This window comes from Cannabis sativa, chromosome X (genome assembly GCF_029168945.1).
Source record: "Cannabis sativa cultivar Pink pepper isolate KNU-18-1 chromosome X, ASM2916894v1, whole genome shotgun sequence".
In the NCBI taxonomy this organism is placed as follows: domain Eukaryota; kingdom Viridiplantae; phylum Streptophyta; class Magnoliopsida; order Rosales; family Cannabaceae; genus Cannabis; species Cannabis sativa.
In genome coordinates, this window is record NC_083610.1 from 82,717,382 (window position 1) to 82,743,263 (window position 25,882).

Genomic DNA, 25,882 nt, shown 5'->3' on the forward strand with positions numbered 1-25,882 from the left:
TATTACTTGCCCGAGTTGTTACTGAATCTTTCATCCATAAGCCTACTTTCATCAGCCAAATGTCAAGTCACTGGAAAGGCCGTTATCTGACTATTGTCTCTGAATTTCGTGATGATATGTTCAAAATTACCTTTGGATGTGCAGGTGATAAACTAAGAGTTCTAAATAAGGAACCATGGCACTTTCAAAACCATCTCATTGTAATGTACACGCCAGATGTTCTGCAAAATGTCTCAATCACAGATTTGGCTTTCACACCATTTTGGGTACAAATTTATCGTCTTCCTTTCCTTAGCAAATCAAAATCACTTGCTAAGGCACTTGGTAATATTGTTGGTGAATTTGTTGATGTCCATGAAGACTCCCTTGATGAAGGGTGGGGTCCCTTCTTGCGAATACGTGTGAAACTCCCTATTTCAAAGCCTTTGCTTAGAGGCCGAATGATTAGTCTACCACGAGTCAGGGATGATTTCTGGGTTGATTTCCGTTATGAGAGGCTACCCGAATTTTGCTTTGAATGTGGTCGTCTTGGTCATCCATTTGAGAAATGTGTGGCTTTTATGGAGAGAATGGATAATGGAAACAATGATGATTTTGAATATGGCCCTTGGATGAAAGGTGCTAAGTTACCCAATAATGGATATGACAGATATAGACAAGACTTCTCAAAAGGGAATGCCTGGCCTTTTCTTACTCGCCTTGCTCGAAACTCCATCACTACGTCACTCCCACAACTTAACAAAATGTTCTCCCCTCAACCAAAAACCTTATCACACGGAGAAACCTCAAACCAAACCCTTTCTTCTCCACTGTTGTCGCCTTCCTCTCCTAATTTTTTGCACCAGCCGAATGCCACTTCTCCTAATCCTTCTTTTGTTGCTTCTACTGCTGTCCACCATCGCCCAACTCCAGACCATCATTCCAACCATCAATTAACTACCCCTCTTATCTCCTCTCATCAGGGCATATCCCCTTCTTCCACCAACACTACACATAATGCCATCCATCCTACTACACTTGCCGCTGATCTGAAAAGCCACACCAGTTCTACCACAATACATTTAGACAATGTTTTCACTCCTGATATTGGAACTCAACACCTTTCTTTTATACCTGTAGCCACTTATCCTCCAACAACTTACTTCCCTCATACAAACATCCCTCTCAATTCTCTCCCAATGCCAAATCACAACTCCCATTTCTCCACTACCCCTCCTACCATCCGATCCTTTTCCACATACCAAAATTCTGGTGTTGACAAAGAAAACTATAACCCAAACAAGCAATCAAAGCGTCAGCAGGACCAACTTTCTATGCGACAATTGTTAAAACGGTGCCGTAGCCAACACGACTCCATGGCTGCTCCTTCTTCGTCCCAAGGAGATAGCTCAAACCATTTTGTTTCCTCTCTAATAATGGATTCTGATGGTTTCATTGACGAATCAGCGGAGGTTGAGATGCAACCCCGCTCTTCACCATGAAAATCGTGAGTTGGAACGCTAGGGGGCTGGGGAATCCCAAAGCGTTCAGACATTTGCGACTGCTTGTTAAACAGCAGTCACCCCAAGTACTTTTTCTTATGGAAACTCGTCTTAGTAACAACTCTATCTCACGGTTCCGTCAATCATTAAACTTCAGTTGCGGTCTGGAATCACCACGCGTTGGCCTTGGTGGTGGACTTATGCTACTATGGAAAGACAATGTTAATGTTTCCCTTAACACTTTTGGTCCTACTTACTTTGATTGTGTCATGTCCTTTGAAGATGGTCCCTCCTTTCACTTTTCTTCTTTTTATGGAGCCCCTGAAACATCAAACAGAGCACTATCATGGACACTTTTGAAGAGATTGCACGATATTGCTCCAACTTCACCTTGGATTATCATTGGTGACTTCAATGAAATTTTGTCCCAAAGAGATAAATCTGGTGGAGCTCTGCGTAATGACTCACAAATTCAAGGGTTTCGTCAGGCTCTTGATCTCTGTCAATTGAAGGAGCTACCATATGAAGGAAACCATTACACATGGGTTAAAAATAGAACAGCCACCATCACTATCAAAGAAAGGTTAGATTGGTGTTTCACAAATACCTTTTGGGATCAACATTTCGAATCACCTCCAGTAGTACATCTCGACTTTTTCACATCAGATCACAGAGCTATTTCTGCAACAATAAAAGCCGTGGCCCATGATCATCACCTCCTCAAACCGCACACTCGATTTCGCTTTGAAAAATTGTGGCTTGCTGACCCTGAAAGCAAAGAAATTATCAATCACTGTTGGTGTAATGATTTTGCTACTGATCCCATCTCAAATGTCATTCAGCAATTGGACAATTGTGCTGTTCACCTTCAACGATGGCACATCCGAAAGTATGGAAATATGAAACGAAAAATTACTGATGCTCAAGCTTCGGTGGCAGCGCTGAATAATCTAAATACACAATCTGAAGCTACAGCCGCCTCTCTCAAAGCACATGAATCAGTCCTTGATGATCTTCTTGAACAAGAAGAAATGTACTGGCAGCAACGATCCCGCATAGATTGGCTTCAGTTGGGAGACCGAAACACCAAGTTCTTCCACTCCAAAGCATCTGCACGAAAGTCCAATAATAAAATTCGCTCTATCACTACTGAAGCCGGAATTAAAGTCACTTCAAAGCACGAAATGTCAGAGGCTATTCAAGATTACTTTGCTGCAATATTTCAATCCCAGCCTGTTGATTTACCCGCGCTTGATGCCGTTCTTACTGCAATTCCATGTACGATCACTGATGACATGAACTTTGAACTCGCCAAACCTTTCACTCGGTCTGAAGTTGAGGAAGCTTTATTTTCAATGGGCTCTGATAAAAGCCCCGGGATTGACGGTATGTCGGCAATGTTTTATCAAAATAATTGGAACATTGTGGGCGATTCCGTTGTGGCTGCTGTTCTAAACATTCTTAACCACGGTGCTGACCCAACTCCCCTTAACTCCACCATCATTACTTTGATTCCGAAGAAAAAAAAACCAGTCTATGTGAAGGACTACAGACCAATTAGTCTCTGTAATGTTATCTCAAAACTTATCACTAAAGTGTTGGTGGCTCGCTTTAAGGTGTTTCTCCCTCATGTCATATCTGAAAGCCAAAGCGCCTTTTTACCAAACCGTCTCATTACTGATAATATCTTGGTGGCCTTCGAACTTATACATGGAATCAAACTCAGAACTACGGGACGAAAGGGAGTTGCTGCAATGAAATTGGACATGAGTAAGGCCTTCGATCGGGTTGAGTGGTGTTTTGTCCAGCGAGTAATGGAAAAAATGGGTTTCTGCAGCCAATGGATCACACTTATCATGACTTGTTTGTCAACGAACAGTTTCACTTTTCAATTGAATGGTGAAACATCGGGTTCCCTTATTCCTACAAGAGGGCTGAGGCAAGGTTGCCCCTTATCACCATACCTTTTTTTAATTTGTTCGGAAGGTTTTTCTCGTTTGTTGCAACAAGAAGAAGACATGGGTCATCTCCATGGTTATAAGCTGACACGAAGATCCGATCCCATCTCTCATTTACTATTTGCGGACGACAGCCTACTTTTTTGTTATGCTAATGAGGAGTCATGCCTTGCCATCAAGAGAGTCTTGGATATTTATCATCGGGCGTCTGGTCAATCTCTCAATGCTGACAAATCGGTAATGTCCTTCTCACCAAACACTACATTGGCTGCTCAAGTTTTTTTCCATAGAACGCTTTCCATGCCGATTTGTGAGTGTCATGAAAAATACTTGGGGTTACCTGCCTACTCTGGAAGAGATAAACAACTCATGTTCAGTGATGTTAAAGACAAAATTTGGAGGTTATTGAATAGTTGGAATGAAAAAATTTTCTCAGCGGGTGGAAAAGAAATCTTGTTAAAAGCTGTGGTTCAATCTATTCCAACCTTCGCTATGAGTTGTTTCCGCCTCCCAGTTACCATGTGCAACCAACTAGAATCAATGATGTCTAATTTTTGGTGGGGACGAACGGAATCTGGCTCTAAAATTCATTGGCGCAACTGGAAATTAATTTGCAAAACCAAATTGGAAGGTGGTTTGGGCTTCCGCTCTTTTGAGCAATTTAATCAAGCTCTCTTAGCTAAACAAGCTTGGAGACTTCTAGAAAACCCATCCTCCATGATTTTCCGACTTTTGAAGAGTAGATATTTCCCCCACAACTCCTTCCAAGATGCCCCTCATGGTCATTCACCTTCACTATCTTGGCAAGGTATTCTTTATGGAAGGGAACTGTTGCTGGCTGGTTTGCGTTGGAAGGTTGGAGAGGGTCGAAATATCAATTGTGGATCTGATCCATGGGTGCCAGGTTTTAATTCCTTTTTGCCATACCTATATCAAGGACCTCCGACTGCTGTGGTGGCCAATTTTATTACTGAAGAACGCCATTGGAATGTTAATCTGCTTCAACAATGCTTCCACCCTACAGATGTTGAAAGGATTCTTACCATCCCCTTGAGCTACTTTCCTAGCTCTGACAAACTGATATGGCATCACAGTACTAATGGTGTATATTCGGTACATTCAGGATACCACTTTGCAACTAAGCTAGCAGACCAGAACAATTCATCAAGTTCCACAAACGACACATCCTGGTGGAAATTTTTTTGGTCGCTGCAACTACCAGAAAAGGTTAAGATTTTCGCATGGCGTGTTATTCATGATGCTCTTCCCGTGGCTACAGCTTTAGTCAAAAAGAAGGTTATTACTGATGCTACTTGTTCGGTATGCCGTAATGCTTGGGAGTCAATTGGACATGTGTTTTTTGGATGTCGATATGCAACGGCTGTTTGGCGTTATGCTTCTTCAACTTTCGATTGGAACTTGGCTACTGCTTTACATAAGGGAGATTACCTTAAACACCTCTCCACTATACACTCAAAAACTGAAATGGAGCAGATTTTTTGTACTCTCTGGTGCATTTGGGCTGAGCGGAATCAAGTTGTTCATGGTAAATCGGCAAAACCTGCTGCATCACTTGCTGCCTTTTCTTCCAACTATCTGAACAATTATCGAGCGGCACAACTACGATACAAAAACCGAATCCGCTTCTCCCCGCCTCTACAACTATGGCTCCTGCGGTTGCATCTTCACCTGCTAGATGGCAGCCACCACCCCCAGGTCTCTTCAAACTGAACATTGATGCTGCCATAGATACAACTAAGCATACTATTGGTGTTGGTGCGGTTGTAAGGAACTCTTCAGGCCATGCCATTGCAGCTTTCTCCATGCCGACTGTTGGTCTCTATTCTTCGCACGAAATGGAGGCTAAAGCTATGTTCCTCAGCCTTAATTGGGCTCTTCAATTACAACTACAAGTATCGATTGTGGAAACTGATGCTCTTATGGTCTCCAATGCTTTAAACAATAAACTAATGGCTGTTTCCTCTTTTAATGATTTGATATTAGATATTACTAGTCTCCTTTCCTTTTTCCCTAACATAGTTGTTACTCATGTAAAGCGATCTGCGAATGCGGTTGCTGATTGTTTAGCAAAATATGCTCTAGGGCGGGATGAGTCTATCTCTTGGATGGAAAATTTTCCTCCATCGATCAACTCTGTTATTGTAAATGATTATCCTCTTTAATTTATAATAACACAGTTATCTTTTCAAAAAAAAAAAAAAAATTTAACCTAATTAAATTGAATTCATCTAATCTAATTTAATTATAAAAATTGAATATTGGATTGGATGTTAAAAATTGAATTATAATTAGATTAAATTGTTTATTAAATGTCAATCTTAAAATTTAATTAAAAATCAATTAAATCCAATTACATTTATTATCTATACCAAAAAATTATTCATATAACAAAAAATATTAAAAATTAAAATATGTATTAATTATATTTTTTAGTTTTTACTAATTTTTTTTTATATTTTTAAATTAATATTAAAATTTAGGTGTGTAATTAGATATCCAATTAAAAAATTGATACAATCTAATTAGTAAATGGATTGGATTAGATTGGATTTTAAAGTCTAATTGGATTTGATAAGATGATAATTTTCTAAATTCAATTACTTATTGGATTGGATCGGATCGGATGAGGAAAAAAATATTAGATTGGATCGGATCCCCAGCCTTAATAAGTACACCCTAAAATTTATAAAAATTAAGCTAAAAATAATTTTCAAAAATCACTCTTAATATATCTCTAAATTTTTTTCTCACATTATTTTGTGTTAGTTTCAATACTTATTTTAATTTTATTTTCATAATATTTTTTAAATCAAGTATAAATTTTCTTATTTTATTTTAATTTTTTTGTTATCATGTTTAAAATATAATTTATTTTTGTTTTAGATGTATATTTTTTAAGAATATAAATTGGAAGAAACTAATTAAAAAAACTAATATAATTAAATATATATTTTATGTAAAATAAAAATTATTGAAAGGGGTGTATTTTTAAATTTTTAAGGTGCAAATAAAATTCCTCTTAATTTTTTTATTTTTCTGAATTTTTTACATTACCAAGTTTTGCTCCTTATGGTATACGACTCGTTGATAACATCTATCGAAATATAACGTTTACAGTAATGTGATCTTTCTATCATATTCTATTTAATTTTATCATAAAACGAGTGACGTGGTAAATAGTAGTTGATAAAGGAAAATTTGGGTTATCATGCTTGAATGTGAAGCACGGTCCCTAAGTTTTGCCTATTATTTTATTTTTTTTAATACATATAATTAAATCCTAAACGCTAGTTGAAATACTATAAAAAGAACATGATGTTCTCATTCTCATCCAACTCAACATACAACTAATCTAAACCTAGTTTTCTAACTCTGTCAGACAACTAAGTCGATGAGAGACTCATTTCATAGTGATTTCAAATCCTTATCATTGTTCTTCATCAATCTTCAAGCCTTTAGTGATAGAGTACCATGCCCACACATAGCAAGTCAAGTACTCAATCATAGTGCGAAAAACGTGTTGAGATTTTATGCCCTAAATAAAACCCATTTCAATCTAATCTGATTTGTTATCAATAAAAGATTAGAAGTCATTTATATATACGTGTAGTTTTCATGTTTATGGTTTAATGTGTACAAAATCTATTAAGTCCAGAACATATAGTTATTCACAATTACAGTGATGTCAACACAGTGGAATGTAATTGTGATTGTGACAGTCAGTAGTCCCGTGATCCGTAAGGGCAAACACCGGGGAAGCTGTGCAATCCCACATCGCTTGGGGAAGGTCAAGATGGATGATTCTGAGACTGTGTAGGTATGGGATTGCATAGTTGAAGAGAGCTTAAATGGATTGATTGGTACTACCTATATTAATAAGGTGGATCTTGTTTTTCGGTAGCCCATCTCGAAAACTCCTGGAGATGGACAAAGCATGCTCGAAACACTTGTGTTGGTTTGTAATTTCAGGATGGGTGACCTCCTGGGAAATTTTCCTAAGAAGCGTGCGAGTGAGGACAAAGCACGCCCGAAACACTTGTGTTGGTTTGTAGGGTCAGTCATCAATCCAGTAAGCAACCAGAGTGGCGTACTCGTGTATAAGAGCCATGATTCCGTGGGTGTAAGGGCCCAAGGGAGGTTTGAAGCGGGGACGTTACAGATGGTATCATAGCCTTGACCCAGCCGGAAGTGTGGTCGACGAGGACGTCGGACCCCTTAAGGGGGGTGATTGTGACAGTCAGTAGTTCCGCGATTCGTAAGGGGAAACACCGGGTAAGCTGTGCAATCCCACATCGCTTGGGGAAGGTCAAGATGGATGATTCTGAGACTGTGTAGGTATGTGACTGGACAGTTGAATAGAGCTTAAATTGCTTGATTGGTACTACCTATATCAAGGTGCATCTTATTTTTCGGTAGCCCATCTCGAAAGAACTCCACAGTTAAGCGCTTGACCTGGAGTAATTTTAGGAAGGGTGACCTCCTGGGAAGTTTTCCCAAGAAGCGTGCGAGTGAGGACAAAGCACGTTGGAAACACTTGTGTGGTCTGTAGGGTCAGTCATCAATCTAGTAAGCAGCCAGAGTGGCGTACTCGTGTATAAGAGCCATGATTCCATGGTTGTAAGGGCCCAATGGAGGCTTGAAGCAGGGACGTTATAGTGATTATATGCTTCAAAAGATAATGTCCCTGGTTCATCAGTGCACTAGATTTACACTGATGTGATAATCAGCGATAAAGTATACTTACACCTTGGATAAGTGATATGTTCTTTCAAGAACATTGCCAGAGTATGCTAGTTTCGGATGTATGGAGTATACATTGGACTGGGACCGATATTGATCTTGGTAAAGATATCATATTCTTATCATTGTATCTTTCTAAGTCAATATCACTAGTTGATCTTAGATCAAAAGATCTTAATCCTGACATGCTTAGGTTTAATCTTAGGAGTGTTATTCTTGTTCTTTGATTTTTTAGTTAAGCCTACTTTTTGGTCAGGGTGATACGTACATTTTGGGAACATGATAGTACAACTGAGTGGGAGCGCTAAACATAGATATGGAATCTATAGCTTCTATCTGGACATAGAAGTAAAATGATAATTTCCTTCGAGCTTGACTTAATAGAGATAAATGGAAGAGCTCTTGTTTCAGTGATTATATTAGCACACTGAAATATCATTTATAGGAAGCTAAGTGTTTTAAGGATAAAATACATTGAGGGGTGAAACGGTAAATTTGTCCCCACTCGGTGTAAATCATCTATAGAGGATCTTTAATTATTGGGATTAGAACGATGGTTAAATGTTTATAGCGTATCTATATCGTGGAACATATAGAGCGTTCTATATGACTGGGAGTGCAATTCTAAGTTTTATGGTGGATGCAATAAGGAATTAATAAGTTAGGTAATTTACTTGGTAAATTCTAGATCTGCTTATTGGAAGCTCGGTTGTATAGGCCCATGGTCCCCATACTAGTTGAGACCATACTGCTTGTAAGACTCAGTTAATTGATTTTAATTAATTAATTATAATTCTAAAATTAGACTATGTCTAGTTTATGAATTTTCACTAAGTCAGGGTTTAATTGTGAAAAAAAGAGATTCTAGGGTTTATTTGTTAATTAAGAGACTTTATTAAGTCTAACTAATAAATATATTAAATGACAATTTTATTTGATAATTAATTTTAATTATTAAATAAATAGTTTTGGTATTTAAGTGGTTAAATTGGAAAAAATGATATTTTTGAAAAAATAAGATAAATTATTGAAAAATGGTAAAATTGCAAAGTGGGGGCCACATCCTATGGCCGGCCACTTGAAGGGATTTTACCATTTATTTTTTTAATATTTTAATGCCAAATAATTCAAACTTAAACCTAGGTGGTTTCCTATAAATAGATAGTGATGGCCTCAAATCAAAGATGATGAAAACACTTGCCTTCAGTAAAAAGTTTGAGTCATCTATTCTATGCCATTCGAATCACTCTTCTCTCTTTCTCTCTTCATATTTTCAAACCCTATACTATAGCGATAGAGTAAGTGCCCACACACATCAAGTGGTACTCAATCATAGTGTGTAAGGCTGTGAAGAATCCAGATTCAAGAGAAGGAGATTCGAGCTCAGATCTTGGTGATACTCTGCTACAGACAGGATACAAGGGTTAGAGATCTGAGTGGAAGGAGCCATTATAATTCCGCTGCACCCACTGTAAGGTTTCTCAAATTTTATATGTGTTTATTTACATTGTTTTAGAAATTCATATTTAGGATGTTAAACAACATACATGGTAGTAAATTTAGATCTTGGTAAAACATATTCCAACAAAACGGTGGTTAACCAAACTGAAGGTGAGATTTAAGCGGAAGGAGTCATTATTCTGCTGCCATCGATGTAAGGTTTTCTAAACTTTATATGTGTTTATTTATTTCATTGTTTCAGAGAATTCATATTTAGGGTGTTAATTAAACATGCATGTTAGTAAATCTATATTCTGGTAAAATAAGTTCCAACAAAGGGTACTCCCTAAGATGCGGCCTAACTGTCCGACCCTTTAGGGGGGTAGTACTCCTGAGTACCTTCTCTTTTACTCCCCATGTTGTGTTTAGTGCTTAGTAGTATGTAATATTGATAATAAGAGGATGTATTGCATTAACCATGTCATATGTAGGTGGAGTATGGTTCCTAAATCACGAATGAGAGTGCACGAGGTGATGGGTATATCTTGAAACTAATCTATCACCCTTAGGTGGATGACTCACCCTCAGGGTAGAGGTGATTGCTTAACCCACCTTGGGGGTAGTCACCTATCTCACCCTTGGGGAGTGTATACTCACCCTAGGGGGTGGTTGCTCAAACATACCCATAAGGAGTAATTACTCAATCTCACTCCTTACATGGAATATATCCCATTAGGGATAACAACTTTATACATTCGTCATTAATTCAATCATGCTATTCTCATGCCACGTGTTATTATACTTGCCACATCATCCACGCCAAAATTTAGGTAAACATTCTCCCCCTAAGTTTTTAGCAGTATAGCCATACGGTAGAAACTTGTCTGTGTACCCCCCATTTCGATCTTGTTGTCGATGACTTAGTGGTATGGTGCTGGGAATGTCATGACTTTACCATTACAATACATTATAAACCCAAGAAATATAAAATATCCCTTTTTCAAATTTTTACAAGTTCACCTCAATAATAATAATTTTCCAATTCAAGAAAAGAAAAATAAATTACAAAGAAGAAAAAATTATTTACAAGAAAAATTAATTTAAATATTTACAAATAGAAATAAAATTATTATTCGTAGTAAAATAAATAGAAGAGGAAAAATATGTGGAGAAGTGTGGAAATAATTAGAGAATAAGCAACATATAGGCTTAAGTGAAGACTCAAAATGATCAAAACCATAAAAAAAACTCAAAAATTGCCTTTTCCTCTTCTCTCTATTCTCCATTTTGGCCCAAGCATAAAGAACCACCATTGGAGGCGTTTTTGAGAGCTTTGGAACACAATTGGCCTTAATAGTTGGTAAGTTCCATAACCCTTCATAATTTTTTGCAAGAGTGTTTACACCAAAAGTAGTCTTGATGACATGGACATCAATGTTTGACACATGACAAGAAAGATGACATCTCGTAGTTGAGTAGTCCCAAGTAATAGCAAGTTGACCTAAGAGGGGTCCCTAGCCCTGTGCCCAAGTTGACTTTGGGAACTCCATGATAGAAGTTCAAACCTTGATAACTCATTTCCAACTCACTATATTTCAGTATTTTGTATCATGAAAATATGAAACAACCAAATCCAAGCCTCGGGAGCTGAAATTACATGAACCTGCACTCCAGAAGTCAACCTGGGCACCTAGGGTTTCACCCAGCACCCAAGTTGACATCCTTAACTAGGGTTTCACCCAGCACTCAAGTTGACATCCTTAACTAGGGTTTCAGTTTCCGGGACCTCTTAGTGCAAATGGGTCAAACGTTTCATTGGGACATGAACTAGACATACCACATACATATTTGAGGCATCAGAATTTGATTCAGAGAAATTCATTTTTGAGCACCCGGTGCCTGGGCACTTAGCGCCCAGGTTCTCAATTTGTCAATTTTGGCAATGATGTTTTTCGAGAACTCTTCCGAGCATGTTCTCCGTTTTCAGAAAAGATTAAGATTGAACTATTTTCAGGGACCAAACAGAACTTTCGAAGGGCCATAAAGGGGACTAGGTTGACACCTAGCACTGGGCCCAGCACCTAGGTTGAGATATTATGTAATTACGCTACATAATCTAATAATTACACTATAACTTTTACATTACAACACATAATAACTTTTTTATTTGTTCAAATATAAACTAATAAGAAACGGAGGGATATAACATTTGAAGAATGAAGAATGAATAGTAATTTAGGTAGGTAGAGAAACACAATAGCAAGAGAAAAGAAGGTAAAATAAAGCATCCTAAACTAGTAAAGTAATGTGAAAACAAAAAAACGAATATTAAGTCTTGACAAAAAAAAAAAAGAATATTAAGTGATTCCCTCCATGGCGATGTCTTTTAGGGGCGCTCAAAATGGCAGCCAAAATACAAGTCAAAACAAATCCGAGTTTCAACTCAAAAAATTAACAATCAACAACAACAATTAGCATAAGAGTGGAATTAACAGATAAGAGATCACCCTTTGAGGTGGGTCGAAGTTATATCACCCATACCAAACAGAACAGAAAGAAAATGTTATGCAGGCATAGATACATTTCAACCATCAAAGAAAGGACCAAGTAATATGCCTAAATTAGAGAATTTATTATGCATTTCCCTTGACATTTCTCTAATTTGAAAAAGAAATGCATAAAGTAGGAACAAGTTATCTTAAATTGGTAAATGAAGTTTTGAAAGATAAGTTGTTATTTAATCGAAGATGGCACGAAGATGCCCCATAAATAGAAATACACCAATTAATGGCATAGTGATGTCCGAGCATTCAATTGAAGATGTTCAAAGGAAAACAAGCGACAAGCTTATGAATTAGAAAGTTTCTCACATCTCAATATCCCACGAGCTCTCAGCGGTTAATTTTGGTACCTTAACTTCTGCAGCCAAATCGCATGATGCTGAAATCTGTAAGAAACAAATAAGCAAAAGTTATACATAACTTTTAACCAACCAACCAAGTGAAGTGTAGAAATAACTAATAAGACGAGTCTTTAAAAAGTACTGAACTCCATGTCATTATTGGTTAAATCTAAAGTAGAACAATACACACTATAATAGGAAAGAAAAAATTACACACAAGTATGAATTTTGAATGTAAGTAATTGGTATAAAAAAATGGACAAATTTTGAAATTGGATGAATACATTACACATTGAGGTATATAAACACATCTAAATTTGTTGGGAGAAATTTAACAACTTGTTAGATGATTTGGGCCAAAAACAAGGGTCAAAATTCAAGAGAAACTTTGTTACGTCGCAGGTACAAAAAGACAACGTTGCGCGTCGCTGCCTAGTAGGAGACACGCAAAGGCAATGACGCATATCCACCACACTTTGCCACTTTTTTGAAAAGTCATTTTTTTTTTATTTTTTAATTGCAATATGTAAAACAAAGCGAATGCTTACATTATTTAAAGGGTTGATCATACTTTTGCATTCTTTTTCTAATGCCTCTTGTTCTCAAAGATCCACCATTTTCTCCAGCCCAAAAAAAAAATCAAGAAATTGCTTGCATGAAAAATTTAAAGGCTTGTATCCCAATTCTCATTCTTCGTTGAAGAATCCTCAAGCACTGAGAAACTTCTTCAAACCTCTTTTGTGTCTTTTATTTTATTTGTTGATCTCCAACCTCATCCCCAACACTCCCTTAGTACCTCCTATGACTAGACCACTAGCCCAAAATCACTAACGAAATTTGTTAAATCCTCTCAATACCACTGAGTGACTAGACCACTAGCTCAAAATCACTAACAAAATCTGTTAAGTCTCTCAATACCACTGAGTGACTAGACCACTAGCCCAAAATTACTAACAAAATCTATTAATCTCTCAATACCACTGAGTGACTAGACCACTAGCCCAAAATTACTAACAAAATCTGCTAGTCTCTCCGAATATCTCTAATCGTGGCATTCTAAGGGTATTAAAAACTTCCAAATCACCTAAATAAATAATATTTTATTTTATTTCTCTTCCACACTATTTTGACGCTTTTTGTTCTAAAATATTTCAATGGTAAGTACTTCTAAAAATTATTAAGATAATATTATATTATTATTTCATACATATGAAATACCTAAATTATTTTACTTTATGACATAATAAAGAGAAGATATAAAATATGTCATTCTTAGACATTTTTCCTTGGCATTCTTTTTCACTCCAATAATAAACATTTATTAAAAGATGTCAAAAACAAATCCATGTCATCAAGCATTCTTTAAAACATTCCCATTGGAGATGCTCTTAGTACCACTGACTTTAACGCCTATTCCATATCTGGTTAATCATCGTCTCATCTTCTATACAGAATTACTTATAATTCCTCAAACAAACTCCAGCAAGCAAACCTTCATTGAGTAACCAAAAGAAATGCACATTTCCTACTGGTGTTTCACTTTCAAAGCTATATCAACTTTTTGATCTTTTTATCCTTATGGGCAGTACATGCCCTCCACTGAATGTAAATATCACTAAATACCTATCCAAGTAAAGGGTTACTATCCTTTTTCAGTGTACACTTTTTGAGAGTGGAAAAAGCAAATTCTTCACAAAATAGTACCTGAATGGTATATAAAGCAAAATTCTACTCTCTGCCAAGGAAATAGGTTACTAAATGCAAGACCGAGGTGTACAAGAAAAATTTAAAAATAACCAAACGGTCAAGTGCCAATCCCAGCACCACCAGGAGTTGAGTTACTAACAGTTGAATTAATAACTATAGATTTCCCAAATAAAATTTTGTTTCATTCCAAATATTCAGTCAACAAAAAAAGAAGCAGAAACTATATATATGCAAAGTACAAACCTTGAAGATCCATTTATTCTGTATATCTATGCCACAAATTCTGAGTATTTTATCTTTTTCTCTCTTTCCAAATAAAACTATATTTTTTAACCAATCGAAAAGCAAATTCCAATATCCAGGCAACAAAAACTGAAATAGAAACATAATACGAAGACAAACCTTGAAAGATCCATTTATCTTTGAAGTCCTTGACCACTCCAACCCCAACATCTTGCTCGTTGTCTGGTACGAAGCCCGAAACACATCATCCCCATAAACCTTCTGAGACACAGAAAAGTCCCAAGTATTCTTGATCAAATCATAAGATGGCTCAAATGATGTCACCCCACCATGAATGTAAGTGTACTTCATCTTGCAATTTCCCGTCCCAAACATGTAATTGGCCGAAACCTTATTAGCTGAATCAAAGATAAGACTTCCATCCAATATAGTCCTATTGTCACCTCTGCTATGAATGTAAGTCAAATTCAATGGTTTCTCTGCAACCTTAATTGTGTTCATGAACTGAAATCGAAAATCCTGCACCACAGAGAATGACACAATCAAATTCTGAACCAAAGAACAAATAACCCCTAATATAGCCAAAACCTCGGAAGCAAATTCTAACTTGGCCTAACCTATTCCAAAATTTTCTCACCACATTTTCGGAACCAAAACAGAATTATATAACTAGCCAAAAAAAAAAAACACTGTGCACACGGCATGGAAATCCCATCCGGAAATTGTCAATTAAAAAGAAGAAAAAAAGACAAAAATCCATTACTTGGAAAAACGAATTACAAGGAGTTGAGATTAAGAGAGGGTAGGTACCTTTTTGGGGACGTTGTAATCGATAATAAAAGAACCAGGCTTATCGATAGAAAGAAGTAAGCCGTTCAAGCTCGGACCACCAACGAGTGTGGCTTCGGTCATGGAAGCTCTGAGCCTAGCATCGCCAGCTCGAAAGGCGAAAGATGCGGAGGCGCCGGCGTTTTTGTCAGAGTCGTACTTGCCCTTGAAAGTAGCTTTCATTGTAAACAACGTTGAACTTGGAAAGGGGGCAACAACAACAACAACAACAATGTCTAAAACTCAAAATAGATATTGTTATGTGTGTTGTGGGAGTGGGTGAGGTAAGGGTTGAATTGTTTTTATTGGTTTTGTATAACTCAATTTTTTTTTTATTATTTTATATATTATATAAACATGTGTTTTATTTTTCTTATGTGAAGAAAAAAATAAAGAAGTTGGTGTATAGTTAAATGTAAAAGTAAGTACAAAGTAAAATAAAGAAACTAAAATTTTGGTGAGTTATTTTCAAAAATAGGGTAGAGAAGTTGATGGAATGGTCTTTATGTCTTCGAGCAAAAAAATAAAAAGTAAAAATATAGTCCCTCTTTTTCATTAATGGATTAAAGTTTAATTGCTATTGATATTAAACTAAATCAACTTCTACTTTTATATTTAAAAATACCCTGACATAAGGAAGTCACAGAGAGAGTATAAAATTTGTAAAGTATTTTAAAAAAAAAATGATAGACTTTTAAAAAGAAAGTAAAAATAAAAGAGTATAGAGTCTAATTTCCTCCTAGTACATATCGCACTAATAAGATTGAGATTTTAAGTCGGGGTAAGTTGAAAAATACCTCTTTTATTAATCAATTAATCAAATTTACCTCTAATTTTATATTTATTTGAAACATACCTCTCTTTTTATATGTATTGTACCCAAAATATCCTGACATAAGAGAGTCACATGGAGAGTATCTTGAAATGACAGGGGCAAAATTGGTACAATATTTAAAAAAAGAGGTAAAAATAATAGACTTTAAAAAAGATGGTAAAAATAAAAGAGGACAATATAAAAAAGGTATAAAAAAGGATAGAGTGTAATTTCCTATTTTAAGTTAGGTGAAGCCTGAAGCCCAATATGGTATTGGGCTGAAGCCTAACAAAAAGGTACAGATAAGTGGGCCACGTGGGGCTCTGAGTTTGCCGCTTAAATATAGTATCATCCGCGTTCCCGCCAAAGAAAATTGGCGCCATATAGAGTACCCCTCTTTATCTTGCCCTACCCATTCAGATTATCATTCCCGCTCTCTCCTTTCAACACTGATATTTAGCCCTAAACTCAGTCAAGCAATTCCTCGATCTCCATTTTGGTGATCTGTCTTTCTGAATCAGATCTTCTACCTCCCGCTGAGAGCTAGCCCTAAACTCAGTCACGCATTTCGTCGATCCATTATTTTGATTTCTGAATCAGATCCTCTAGTTTCCGGTAAGTTATTTTCGTTTGATTTATTTTTTTCTTCTTTTCTGGTTTGGATATCTGCAACTGAAATTATTAGTTTCATCAGAATGTGTATTCTTTTCAAGTAGAGATTTCTAATTTCATGGCAGTCTTTGTCCTTTACATGTTAGCTTCTTACATTCAGTTGAAGAAATAAGTTAGAATGTTCGTCGTTGTTTTCATCACATCGCAATGAAATTGCTTCTTTTTCGTTGCGTTGGTGATTTTTTTTGTAAGTTCGGTGTTCATTTTTGACAATTTTTTTGCTTAGCTTTTTATTTTCCAGGAACTAAATAAAAAGAGAAAAAAAAAAGTCAATAAGGGGTCCTTGCTCCCCAGAGGGCTATTTTGTTGTGCGGACTTTTATATTTTGCGTTGGAATCAATATGTATCGTTTCTAAATCAACTTAGTTTGCAAGTTAAAGATAATCTTGAAAACAATGATGCTAATTTCTAGAAAGATTATGTGGATATTAATCTACTTTATAGGTTTTTGTAGAGTTTAACTTAGAGACTTTGTTTGATGAGTGACAAATTAACATTTGTTTATGCTGAGTGTTACTTAGAAAATAGATCATGTTGTATAGATTCAAGCTGTTCATTTGTAGTGATGGACTGTGCATTGTATTTAAAGTGCTATTGGTCTCTGCACATCACCTATGTACGGTCACAAGATTACCTAGTTACGGTTAAATTGGTATATTGCTAATTCTTATGAAGTTGGCATCTCTGGTTATGTTTACCGTTTACCACACCTGGGCATATACACATTGAGTTTTGGTTAATTTTACTTATCTAAGTTGCTACTAGCTTGTTTTTGGTCTTAAGGCCAAACTACTTTTTGCTTCTCTTACTTATTTCCTTGTAAAATATCTTTCCTTACAGGACAAAAATTTCAGCAACAGTAAGAAGAGCATATCTTTTATTCCAATGGAGTTGAGGAGTTGCAACAATTTGCATTTTATCAAAGCTGCGAGAGGTGATTTGGTACTAAATACTCAGAATGTGAAACCTGGAAGGCAAGTACTCAAAGTCAGGACGTTGGAAGACATATTAGACACTTTAGATGCAAAAGATCAGAATCGGATTGTCCCAAGCAGGTGTACTTTAGCAAAACGTGTTCTGATAAGTGATTTAGATGCTTCTGAGTTTAGTTGCAGTGATGACGATGACGGAAGTAACAGTGACGTGGTGGATATTGGTTTTGGTGAGATGACACTGAAGCAAATTAAAGAGAACTGCAAAACAAAGAAAAGAAAACGTTCAAAGTTTGTTCATTCCTTAACTGACGAAAGGTGCACCCGTTTCAATTTACAGACCGATGAAGACGACTGTGATCTCATGGAAACTCTCATTACCTTGAAATCAAAAGTTTCAAAGAAGAAAAAGCTGAAGGCGAAGGAGAAGGCGAAAGAGAAGGAGAAGGTGAAGGGTAAACGTCAAAGAAGTCTTGTCTCTAGTCAATCTGAAAGTTCTGCATCATATATTAAATTGGAACAAGACTTAAGTGATCAAGATGTCATACATTCTAAAGGAGGTTTCCCTGTACCCATCACCGTCAAAGTAGAAGTTCCTGAAGTTGAATCTGTAGAAAGCCCATGCTCCATCCTTTTTGCCAGTGATTCCTCCTTGCTTTATGAAGATCAAGTGGATTCTTGCGAGGTTTTACAGAGAGAAGCAACTATGATTGCGACGGACTATGATTGCATCCAAGCACTGTGCTTAGATGGCCAAAATGCTATCTGTTTCCTTGTGGATTCTTACGGAGCAGTACACAGAAATACGATCGAGATTACAGAAGAATGTGATCTGGATATTGTACCTCTGTGTTCTGATAGACAAAATGCAGTCTGTTCTTTTGTTGATCCTTCTTTGATTGATGACAATCAGAGGGATACTCGTGGGGTGGAACTCGGGGAGACTGAAATAGCCTTTGAATGTGATCGGGGAACTCAAAAATTGATTTACGCAACAGGAAAACCTGAGGATTCTGTTGTTAGTGAAGTGTATCGTGAGTTCTCGGAACATTCCACTCCTGAGGCTCTTCAGGCTGTAGAAGACTCGGTCGATTCTTGTGGAGTAGTACCCGAAAAAATGACTGATTCAGCAGCTCTTCAATGTGTTCCAGAGACCCAGATGTTGATCTCTCCGATAGAAGAACCACAATTGTGTGCTCAAAATGAAGCATGCTTTGATTACATGGAAAATCAAAGTCCTAAGCCAGTTCAGAATCCAAGTGCGTCATGTGACGATAGTAAAATGGTTGATATTTTAGAAATAAAGAGTCAACAGTGCTCAGAATTGTCTGTATTAGAATCTATAGGAGAGGAAGGAGAACCTGTGTTGTCAACCAGTGATTGTAGGCATGTACTTGATGGCATTCCAAGTCCTTCCAGCAATCATGTAATCCCATGTAGCACAGACTGTAACAAGAATGTTAATCTCCCCTCTATGGCCATCCATGGGTGCCTTCAGGACACTGAGTATACCCACGAAAGTGAAGCTAATGTACAAAGTGAAGACACCATAGGTGATACAGTTCATAATCTTAAAACCAGTCCTGATAGGTGGGTTGCTCCGTCTATTGATGAATCACCTACAAATGACGATAAGCAATTGGGGGAGCTTGTGATTTCAGAAGGTGATGAGTCTTACTACCAAAATTCAAAGTTAAATCCTCCTCCTCAAAGGCTCCTGTCAACCAGAAAGGTATGTCATCTCTACTGGATGGTTATTTGACTAATTCATGCTGTGGTGGAGGTTGTTTTCACATATATTCCTTTTATTTGTTTTAGGTTATTTCTCCAGATTCTCAAGAAAAATTGTGTCAGGCTGTGGAGTCAATTGAGTTACACGGGGAGGAACATTACAGTAAGTGAACAATCTTAATTGGACTCGCGAACCTTCATGTTGAACTTACATTGGTGTATTGTTTCAACTATTATTTTTGTTTAACCAGTCAAACTTGCTCTAACTCTAAAGTAGATCTTCTGTTTCATTGATTTCTGTTGGTTCCTTCGTAATTTCAGGACCTAAGAAGAAACTATGCTTTACACAACAGACCGAGAAGAAGACCAAAATCTCGAAAGCTGAAAAGTCTTGTCAGGTTGCTAGAGTTAGATATTCAGCTAACCTTAAGCAAAACGTTGTGAAACCAAAGAACGAGAAGAGACTCACCCAAACCGAAGGTGACCATAAGGGTCCTCATCGTTCTAATGTATTCCCACGCTTTAGTACTGGGTGCACTTCCATAGAAACTTGTTCGCAAAATGCAATTGCTTTCTCACAACGCCAGATGCAAGACATGGAATGTCTTGCAACAAAGCTCACCAATGAGTTAAAGACCCTGAAGGACATTGTAGAAGATAAATTGCTCCCTGAAGCCGGTCCAGCAACGTCCTTTAAATCTAAGCCCAGTGAGGTATGCTTATTATACATTTCAGGCTTTTCAGCGATACAAACTTTGCAGAACATATTGTTCTTACATTCGCTTATTATTGTGTATGAACATAAAACTTATTCTTCAACGATACAAACTTTCTTAAATTTGAGCCCTGTATATTTCTCTTAATCGGAATATATGCTCTAGCATTTTGTTAGCTTTATTATTATTATTATTTCTATGTATAATGTAACCATACCCAATTCCATGTGATTGTATCCTGATCATGTTTTTTGATCATCTCTGATTACAGTTGAGAATGGCCATTAAGAATGCAAACAAAGCGGAACAATTAGCTCAAAGATGGCTTTCTATAATGGCCAGGGACTGCAGCCGTTTCTGTAAAATCATGGTAACTTGATTTTATTGTTATTAACTTCTTTATTTACAAGTTGATTACAAAAATTTCTTTTATAAATTACTCAGATATAATGTGTTATGCCTTTTTTTTTGTCTCACTCTTGTTCATGTTCTACAGAGATTGACTGAAAACGACTCTGGTGCTCCTGAACGTGAAACTACTGTAAACAAGGAGAAGAAAAAAATAACGTTTGCTGATGAAGCTGGGGAAGAACTTTGTCATATTAGACTTTTTGAAAATGACTCATCATCGTTGGAACCGAATACCCACGAATTGGTAAATAAATGAAACGTTAATACCCATTTTGTTGTACAATTGCCCTGGACCTGGAGCAAATAAGTTCCATTTCTATGCTACTTTTCAGATGACCTATTCAATAATTCACTGTTCACTATCCTTTTCCGTCTAATACTTTGATTTGTTATCTCTATTGTTTTCCATTGAGATAGGAAAACCCTGTACGTTGCTGTAGCCTGTAGTACTGTACCAAAGAAAAGTAATATACTGAAGCTTCTTAACCGTTGTGCTGTGATTGCTGTCTCCATTTATTTCTAACATTTATTACTATAGGCAAGTACTTGTGCTATTTTGAATCGATCTCTCTGGCTTCGCTTTTTTAAAAAAACAAAATTTGAATGGTTCTACACTTCTACTTCTATCTTCAATTAATTTTTGCATTTATGTGTCTGTCTCACCCCCATCGCCTCTACACCCGCACAAGACTCAAATACTCTAGTAACGTCGTTTTTAAAGCTATGCTGAATGCACTATTTCGGCCAGGTTTCAAACCATTGGGCCTACGAGCCAGAAGCCCATGAAGTAATCTATAGTAACTAGTAAGTACAATCAATGTATCCAAACAAAATTCGAATTTGTTGGTGTTTGAGCTAGGGTACGCAAAATGGGTCACACAGAAATCTGGGGAAATAAATAGAATGAGTTTTCTTAAACAGGTTTGAGTAATTATTGAGTTGACATCAATAATTTGCTTGTTAAACTATTCATTTTGGGGTAAATACCATTTTAGACCTTGTATTTTGCAAAAGTTATAGATTGGACCTTGTGTTTTGTTAAATGACAAAATAGACTTTATATTTTCTAAAATAGTAAAAATAGAACCCTAAGCTTAATTTTTGACAACTTTTTTTTTAATACAACCAACTTGAAGACAATGCTTAATACGAACAGATACAATAAATGTAAACAGTTTTGTCATAGCTCTTTTAAATCGAATTATAATTAAACTTTATTTTGACAAAAAATCAATTCAGGGTCTTATATGTACTATTTTAGAAAATACAGGATCTATTTTATCATTTAACAAAACACAGAGTTCAATTGATAATTTTTGTAAAAGAGAGGGTCCAAAATAGTATTTACCCTTCATTTTGGGCGTCTAATCTAACATATATTAATAAAATTTAAACATAATTATTTAGTTTTTTTTACACGATTAATAAATGAATTGGGTTTACATTTAACAATTACTTAGTAATATACACTTGTAAACACTAATGAGCCATAATTTTTCAAAATAATTATGAATATAATAAATAGAAAGAAAAAAGATAACGAATTGAATTAAAGTATTAACATACATGCAAAATAAACACAACACTCGAAAGAAGAAGCAAAAAAAAAACCAAGAGAGGTAGCTGTATGTATGAAGCGTGAATTTAAAAGGAGAGTCGGTGTTGTTTGACAGGAGAATCACAGAACAAGATGTCCCAAATCTCAGAGAAAGCTTCGACTATAACACCATGGTACTGGCGCGAATTCAGTGTCAAGAAGCATTGAAGAAGCTCCTCCAAATCACTGGCCTCGAACATCTGCTTCTCCATTATCATCTCCAACATTGACCTCTTGAAATCTTCGTACGGATCATCCGATTTCTTCACTACTGCTACGCTTTCCCTCACCTTTGTTACCTCCACCACGTCACCGGCTGTTCCCTGAAACGGCACCGTTTTGACCGATCCTTTCCGATTCTTAGAACTACTACTACTACTACCGGTGTTGCAATTACTCTGGCTCTTCACTCTCCGAATTCTCGAATCTTCCACGACCTTCTCCTTTGATCGAACTCTCGGAATATCGTTCGGTATCTCCATTATAATCGGTTCATCATTAGCAACCTCATTCGAGAAGCTTCTTGAAGAATCGAGAAGGACTACGCTGTCCTCGTCTTCATCATAATCGTTGCTGCTGCTAAACGAAACGAAGTCTCTTCGGTAATCACTCCGAGCTTTTGATCGCTTCTGCTTCTTCTCATTCTTTCTCTTCTTAACGAAATATTTTTCCGTCACGGCAGACGACGACGTCGTTTTGAAATTGCAACAAGGCAATTCGGTACTGCTGCAGCCAGAATAGAAGTACTGAGCGCACGTCGTCGGCCCACAGCCGTCCGATTTCATCCTCGATGAAGCGGCGGCGCGTCGCATCACGAACGAGTACTCCGGTGTTGAAGGCGGAGGTGCCGGTAGAGTGGACGGGTAGCCGATGTCGAAAACCTTCGGGTTTACCGGCGATGGCCGGTAAATTACCGGCTTAGGATTTTCTGGTAAGGATGAAGGGTCTTTGGAACGACATAATTGGAAAGATTTAACATTAGGAAATTTAAGTTTAAAGCGCTTAGACATTTTAGTAAAACTAGAAAACAAAAATAAAATGATAGAAGAAAATTAGCACGAGTGTGGTGAATATTTTTAGTTAATGCTAAATTATTATATAGTAAGAATAAGATACCAAGCCGGCCATATTGTGTGGGACCCCAAATTTCATGTCATGGTATTATAATACTAGCTGACGAGGACTGAATCCAAGTCACCTTGGAAATATATATATGTATATGTTCGAATTATACATATTATCAATAACTACATATTATATATAGTTAATAAATTAATATATGTGTATAACTGTTAGATTCGGTTTTTTCGATCAGTTTATTACTAAAAAAACCTAACCGTTTAATAGCAGTTTTAATTATTAGCGGTGTGGTAAATAATCCACTCAAATCTAAACCAGTTTTTACCTCCGAAAGTTAATTTTTTACCAAATTTTTCTCATGATCATGTACGTTATAGTTATTTAAGACATTCTACAAAATTTTAAGAAATTTGAAAAAGTTTAACATGCCGAAAATTATGTTATATATAGGCTCATTTATTTTATTTTATACGCGTGTAAAGATAGAGAGGACAAGATATTGAGAGATTGTTTTCTATATTGTAAATTATTCCGAATTTTTCAAAATTTTGTAGGATATCTTAAATAGCTATAACGTACATGAATATGAAAAAAAATTAGACTAAATTTTTTTTCTAGATGTCGAAACAAGTTAAGGGTGTACCAGTACATCCCTTTTAAGAGGGTGCATTGTAGAATCACCCATTAATATATATGTATAACTATTAGTTTCGGTTTTTCGATAAGTTTATTATTAAAAAAAATTAACCGTTTAATAGCAGTTTTAACCATTTCGGTTCTAATAATATTCAGTAGGTCGGTTAGAACAGTTTTTTTTATTTCTTAGATTTTATGCTCATAGTAAGGTTGGCTAGATGGAATTCTTTAGCAATTGTAAGGTTCCGATATATGCATTAATAATGTGAATTGGTCACTAACTTGGGATTATAACCCTACCCACGATTGAAAACTACTTAATTGTATAAAAAGTAATTAGTTTAAGAGAATTGGTCTTAATAATGTGGTTGTTAATTGTATTGTATCCTCTTATCTTACAGCAAATTACGCAATGCATATATGAAATGAAATATTATGCAAATTATCGAAAGCTGTATTGTACACATAGTTAATCAACGTGTGAAATAGAAAATAAACTCATTTGATGGTGCTGAAAAGCTGTCGAAGGAAAGAAAAAATTAGTACCTTAAGAGAGTATTAGATGTTTAATGGACACTATAATATTCTATTAATTGATCCGGCATTGAAAAAAGACATTAAAATTCAAATGAATGATAATGCCATTTTTCCAGGTGGGACTGGGAGTTTGACAAATTCTACTCCACCGTACTATATGTGTCATGGCTCCCAATTTGTGTTCTTTCATAATTTGTCAATATTACTTCTTTAAAATACAGTTGTCTTTCATATTCGATTCATGGGTGGCACAAGATGACAATCTCATGTAAGAGATAATTAATTTTAAATAATTATTAATCAAAATTCTGCTACTGCTAGTCACTACTTACTACTATGCACACGCGTTTTGATGAATTTTTTTATTTTTAAAATATTTTTCTCTTTATCCCCTCAATGCAAGACCCCCAAAATTGCTAAAAATTTCCAACCATTCTAAAATATAATAATTTACTTTTTTCTCATTTACATCATTTTTCCTAATTTTATTTTTTATATAACTCTAATACAGGGTCGGCTCTAAAACAAAGTAGGCTATAGGGAAAAAAAAAATTTAGGCCCTTATGTTAGAAAAAATGTGATATTTTTCAAAATCGATAAAAAAAATGTATAATTTTAAAAGAGAAAAAAAAAATTTGGGGCCCCTGGGCTGGGTGGGCCCTAGGCACAGGCCTAGCCCGCCTATGCCCAGGGCCGGGCCTGCTCTGATACTAAGGTGCTTTATATTTTTATTTTCTACTTTTTTATTCATAAAATAAAAGTAAAATTTTTGTTTTTCACGCGTTTTATAACCACTTTTGTTTTTCAATTTTAAATATAGAAAATAAAAATATGGTATGTAAAGTTTATTTTTATTTTTTGATTTTATTTAAGTCGGATCTAGGTGTGGAGTCTGATTCAAGTTCAGATCAGAGGTTGGGTTCAGCAATAGGGCCGTGGGGGAGGATTTGAGTCCGGGTTTGGTCGAAGTCTAAAATATTGATTAAGAAAAAAAAATTGTTTAAAAAAATATTAAAAGTAATTTTTTTTATTTTCAAAATTTTAATTCTCAATTAAAAAATTAAAAAATGAAAACAGTTTTATAGAACATGTTTTTAAAAAATATTTTTACTTTTTCATTTTAAAAACAAAAAATTGATTAAAAAGTGTTACAAAAAACCACTTAAATTTAATTCATTATTTATTTTAATTTTTAAAGTATTAAATTATTTAACTTTAAAGCAAAATATCCAAAGCTAACATTGCTTGACACCAACGACAACGTTAACAACTTTGACAATTCACTCCAATACTAATTAGGTAACAAAATATCAAAAGTATTTTCTCTAAAAAACATTAAAAATTCTTTTAGTGAGAATGTCGGTTTTCAATTGAGTTGTTAGTAATTTGATTGGTTTGAAACAAATGGCATAAAGTGTGTCCCTATTACAGTTATA

At 35.8% G+C, this 25,882-nt stretch overlaps 3 protein-coding genes across 4 annotated transcripts; 1 reads left to right on the plus strand and 2 right to left on the minus strand.

Annotated features, from left to right (window-relative positions):
- Positions 1-12,356: 12,356 nt before the first annotated feature.
- On the minus strand, positions 12,357-15,656 carry LOC115700604 (outer envelope pore protein 24A, chloroplastic). Of its 2 annotated transcripts, XM_030628210.2 has the most exons (3): positions 15,303-15,656; positions 14,652-15,011; positions 12,357-12,587 (listed from the first exon to the last, which is right to left on the minus strand). In XM_030628210.2, the coding sequence occupies exons 1-3, from the start codon at positions 15,501-15,503 to the stop codon at positions 12,507-12,509; spliced, it is 642 nt and encodes a 213-aa protein (XP_030484070.1). In that variant the 5' UTR covers positions 15,504-15,656; the 3' UTR covers positions 12,357-12,506. The 2 variants fall into 2 exon arrangements, with proteins under 2 accessions (XP_030484070.1, XP_060962491.1); XM_061106508.1 differs by lacking the exon at positions 12,357-12,587 and having other exon boundaries at positions 14,410-15,011; positions 15,303-15,622.
- A 731-nt stretch (positions 15,657-16,387) lies between these two features.
- LOC115700613 (uncharacterized) lies at positions 16,388-21,083 on the plus strand. Its single transcript, XM_030628223.2, has 6 exons — positions 16,388-16,749; positions 17,647-19,470; positions 19,557-19,632; positions 19,791-20,182; positions 20,457-20,555; positions 20,682-21,083. Exons 2-6 carry the CDS (start codon positions 17,692-17,694, stop codon positions 20,850-20,852), a joined length of 2,517 nt encoding a protein of 838 aa, XP_030484083.2. The 5' UTR covers positions 16,388-16,749; positions 17,647-17,691; the 3' UTR covers positions 20,853-21,083.
- An 853-nt stretch (positions 21,084-21,936) lies between these two features.
- On the minus strand, positions 21,937-23,372 carry LOC115700622 (transcription repressor OFP7). The gene has a single exon (XM_030628233.2). The coding sequence runs from the start codon at positions 23,201-23,203 to the stop codon at positions 22,241-22,243; it is 963 nt and encodes a 320-aa protein (XP_030484093.2). The 5' UTR covers positions 23,204-23,372; the 3' UTR covers positions 21,937-22,240.
- Positions 23,373-25,882: the final 2,510 nt, after the last annotated feature.

Coding starts and splice junctions, on each gene's coding strand:
- LOC115700604 (XM_061106508.1), bottom strand. CDS start 15,503: ATGAAAGCTACTTTCAAGGGCAAGTACGACTCTGACAAAAACGCCGGC. Junction 15,012..15,302: donor ATTACAACGTCCCCAAAAAG/GTACCTACCCTC, acceptor TCTGTGGTGCAG/GATTTTCGATTTCAGTTCAT.
- LOC115700613 (XM_030628223.2), top strand. CDS start 17,692: ATGGAGTTGAGGAGTTGCAACAATTTGCATTTTATCAAAGCTGCGAGA. Junction 19,633..19,790: donor ACACGGGGAGGAACATTACA/GTAAGTGAACAA, acceptor TCGTAATTTCAG/GACCTAAGAAGAAACTATGC. Junction 20,556..20,681: donor GCCGTTTCTGTAAAATCATG/GTAACTTGATTT, acceptor CATGTTCTACAG/AGATTGACTGAAAACGACTC.
- LOC115700622 (XM_030628233.2), bottom strand. CDS start 23,203: ATGTCTAAGCGCTTTAAACTTAAATTTCCTAATGTTAAATCTTTCCAA.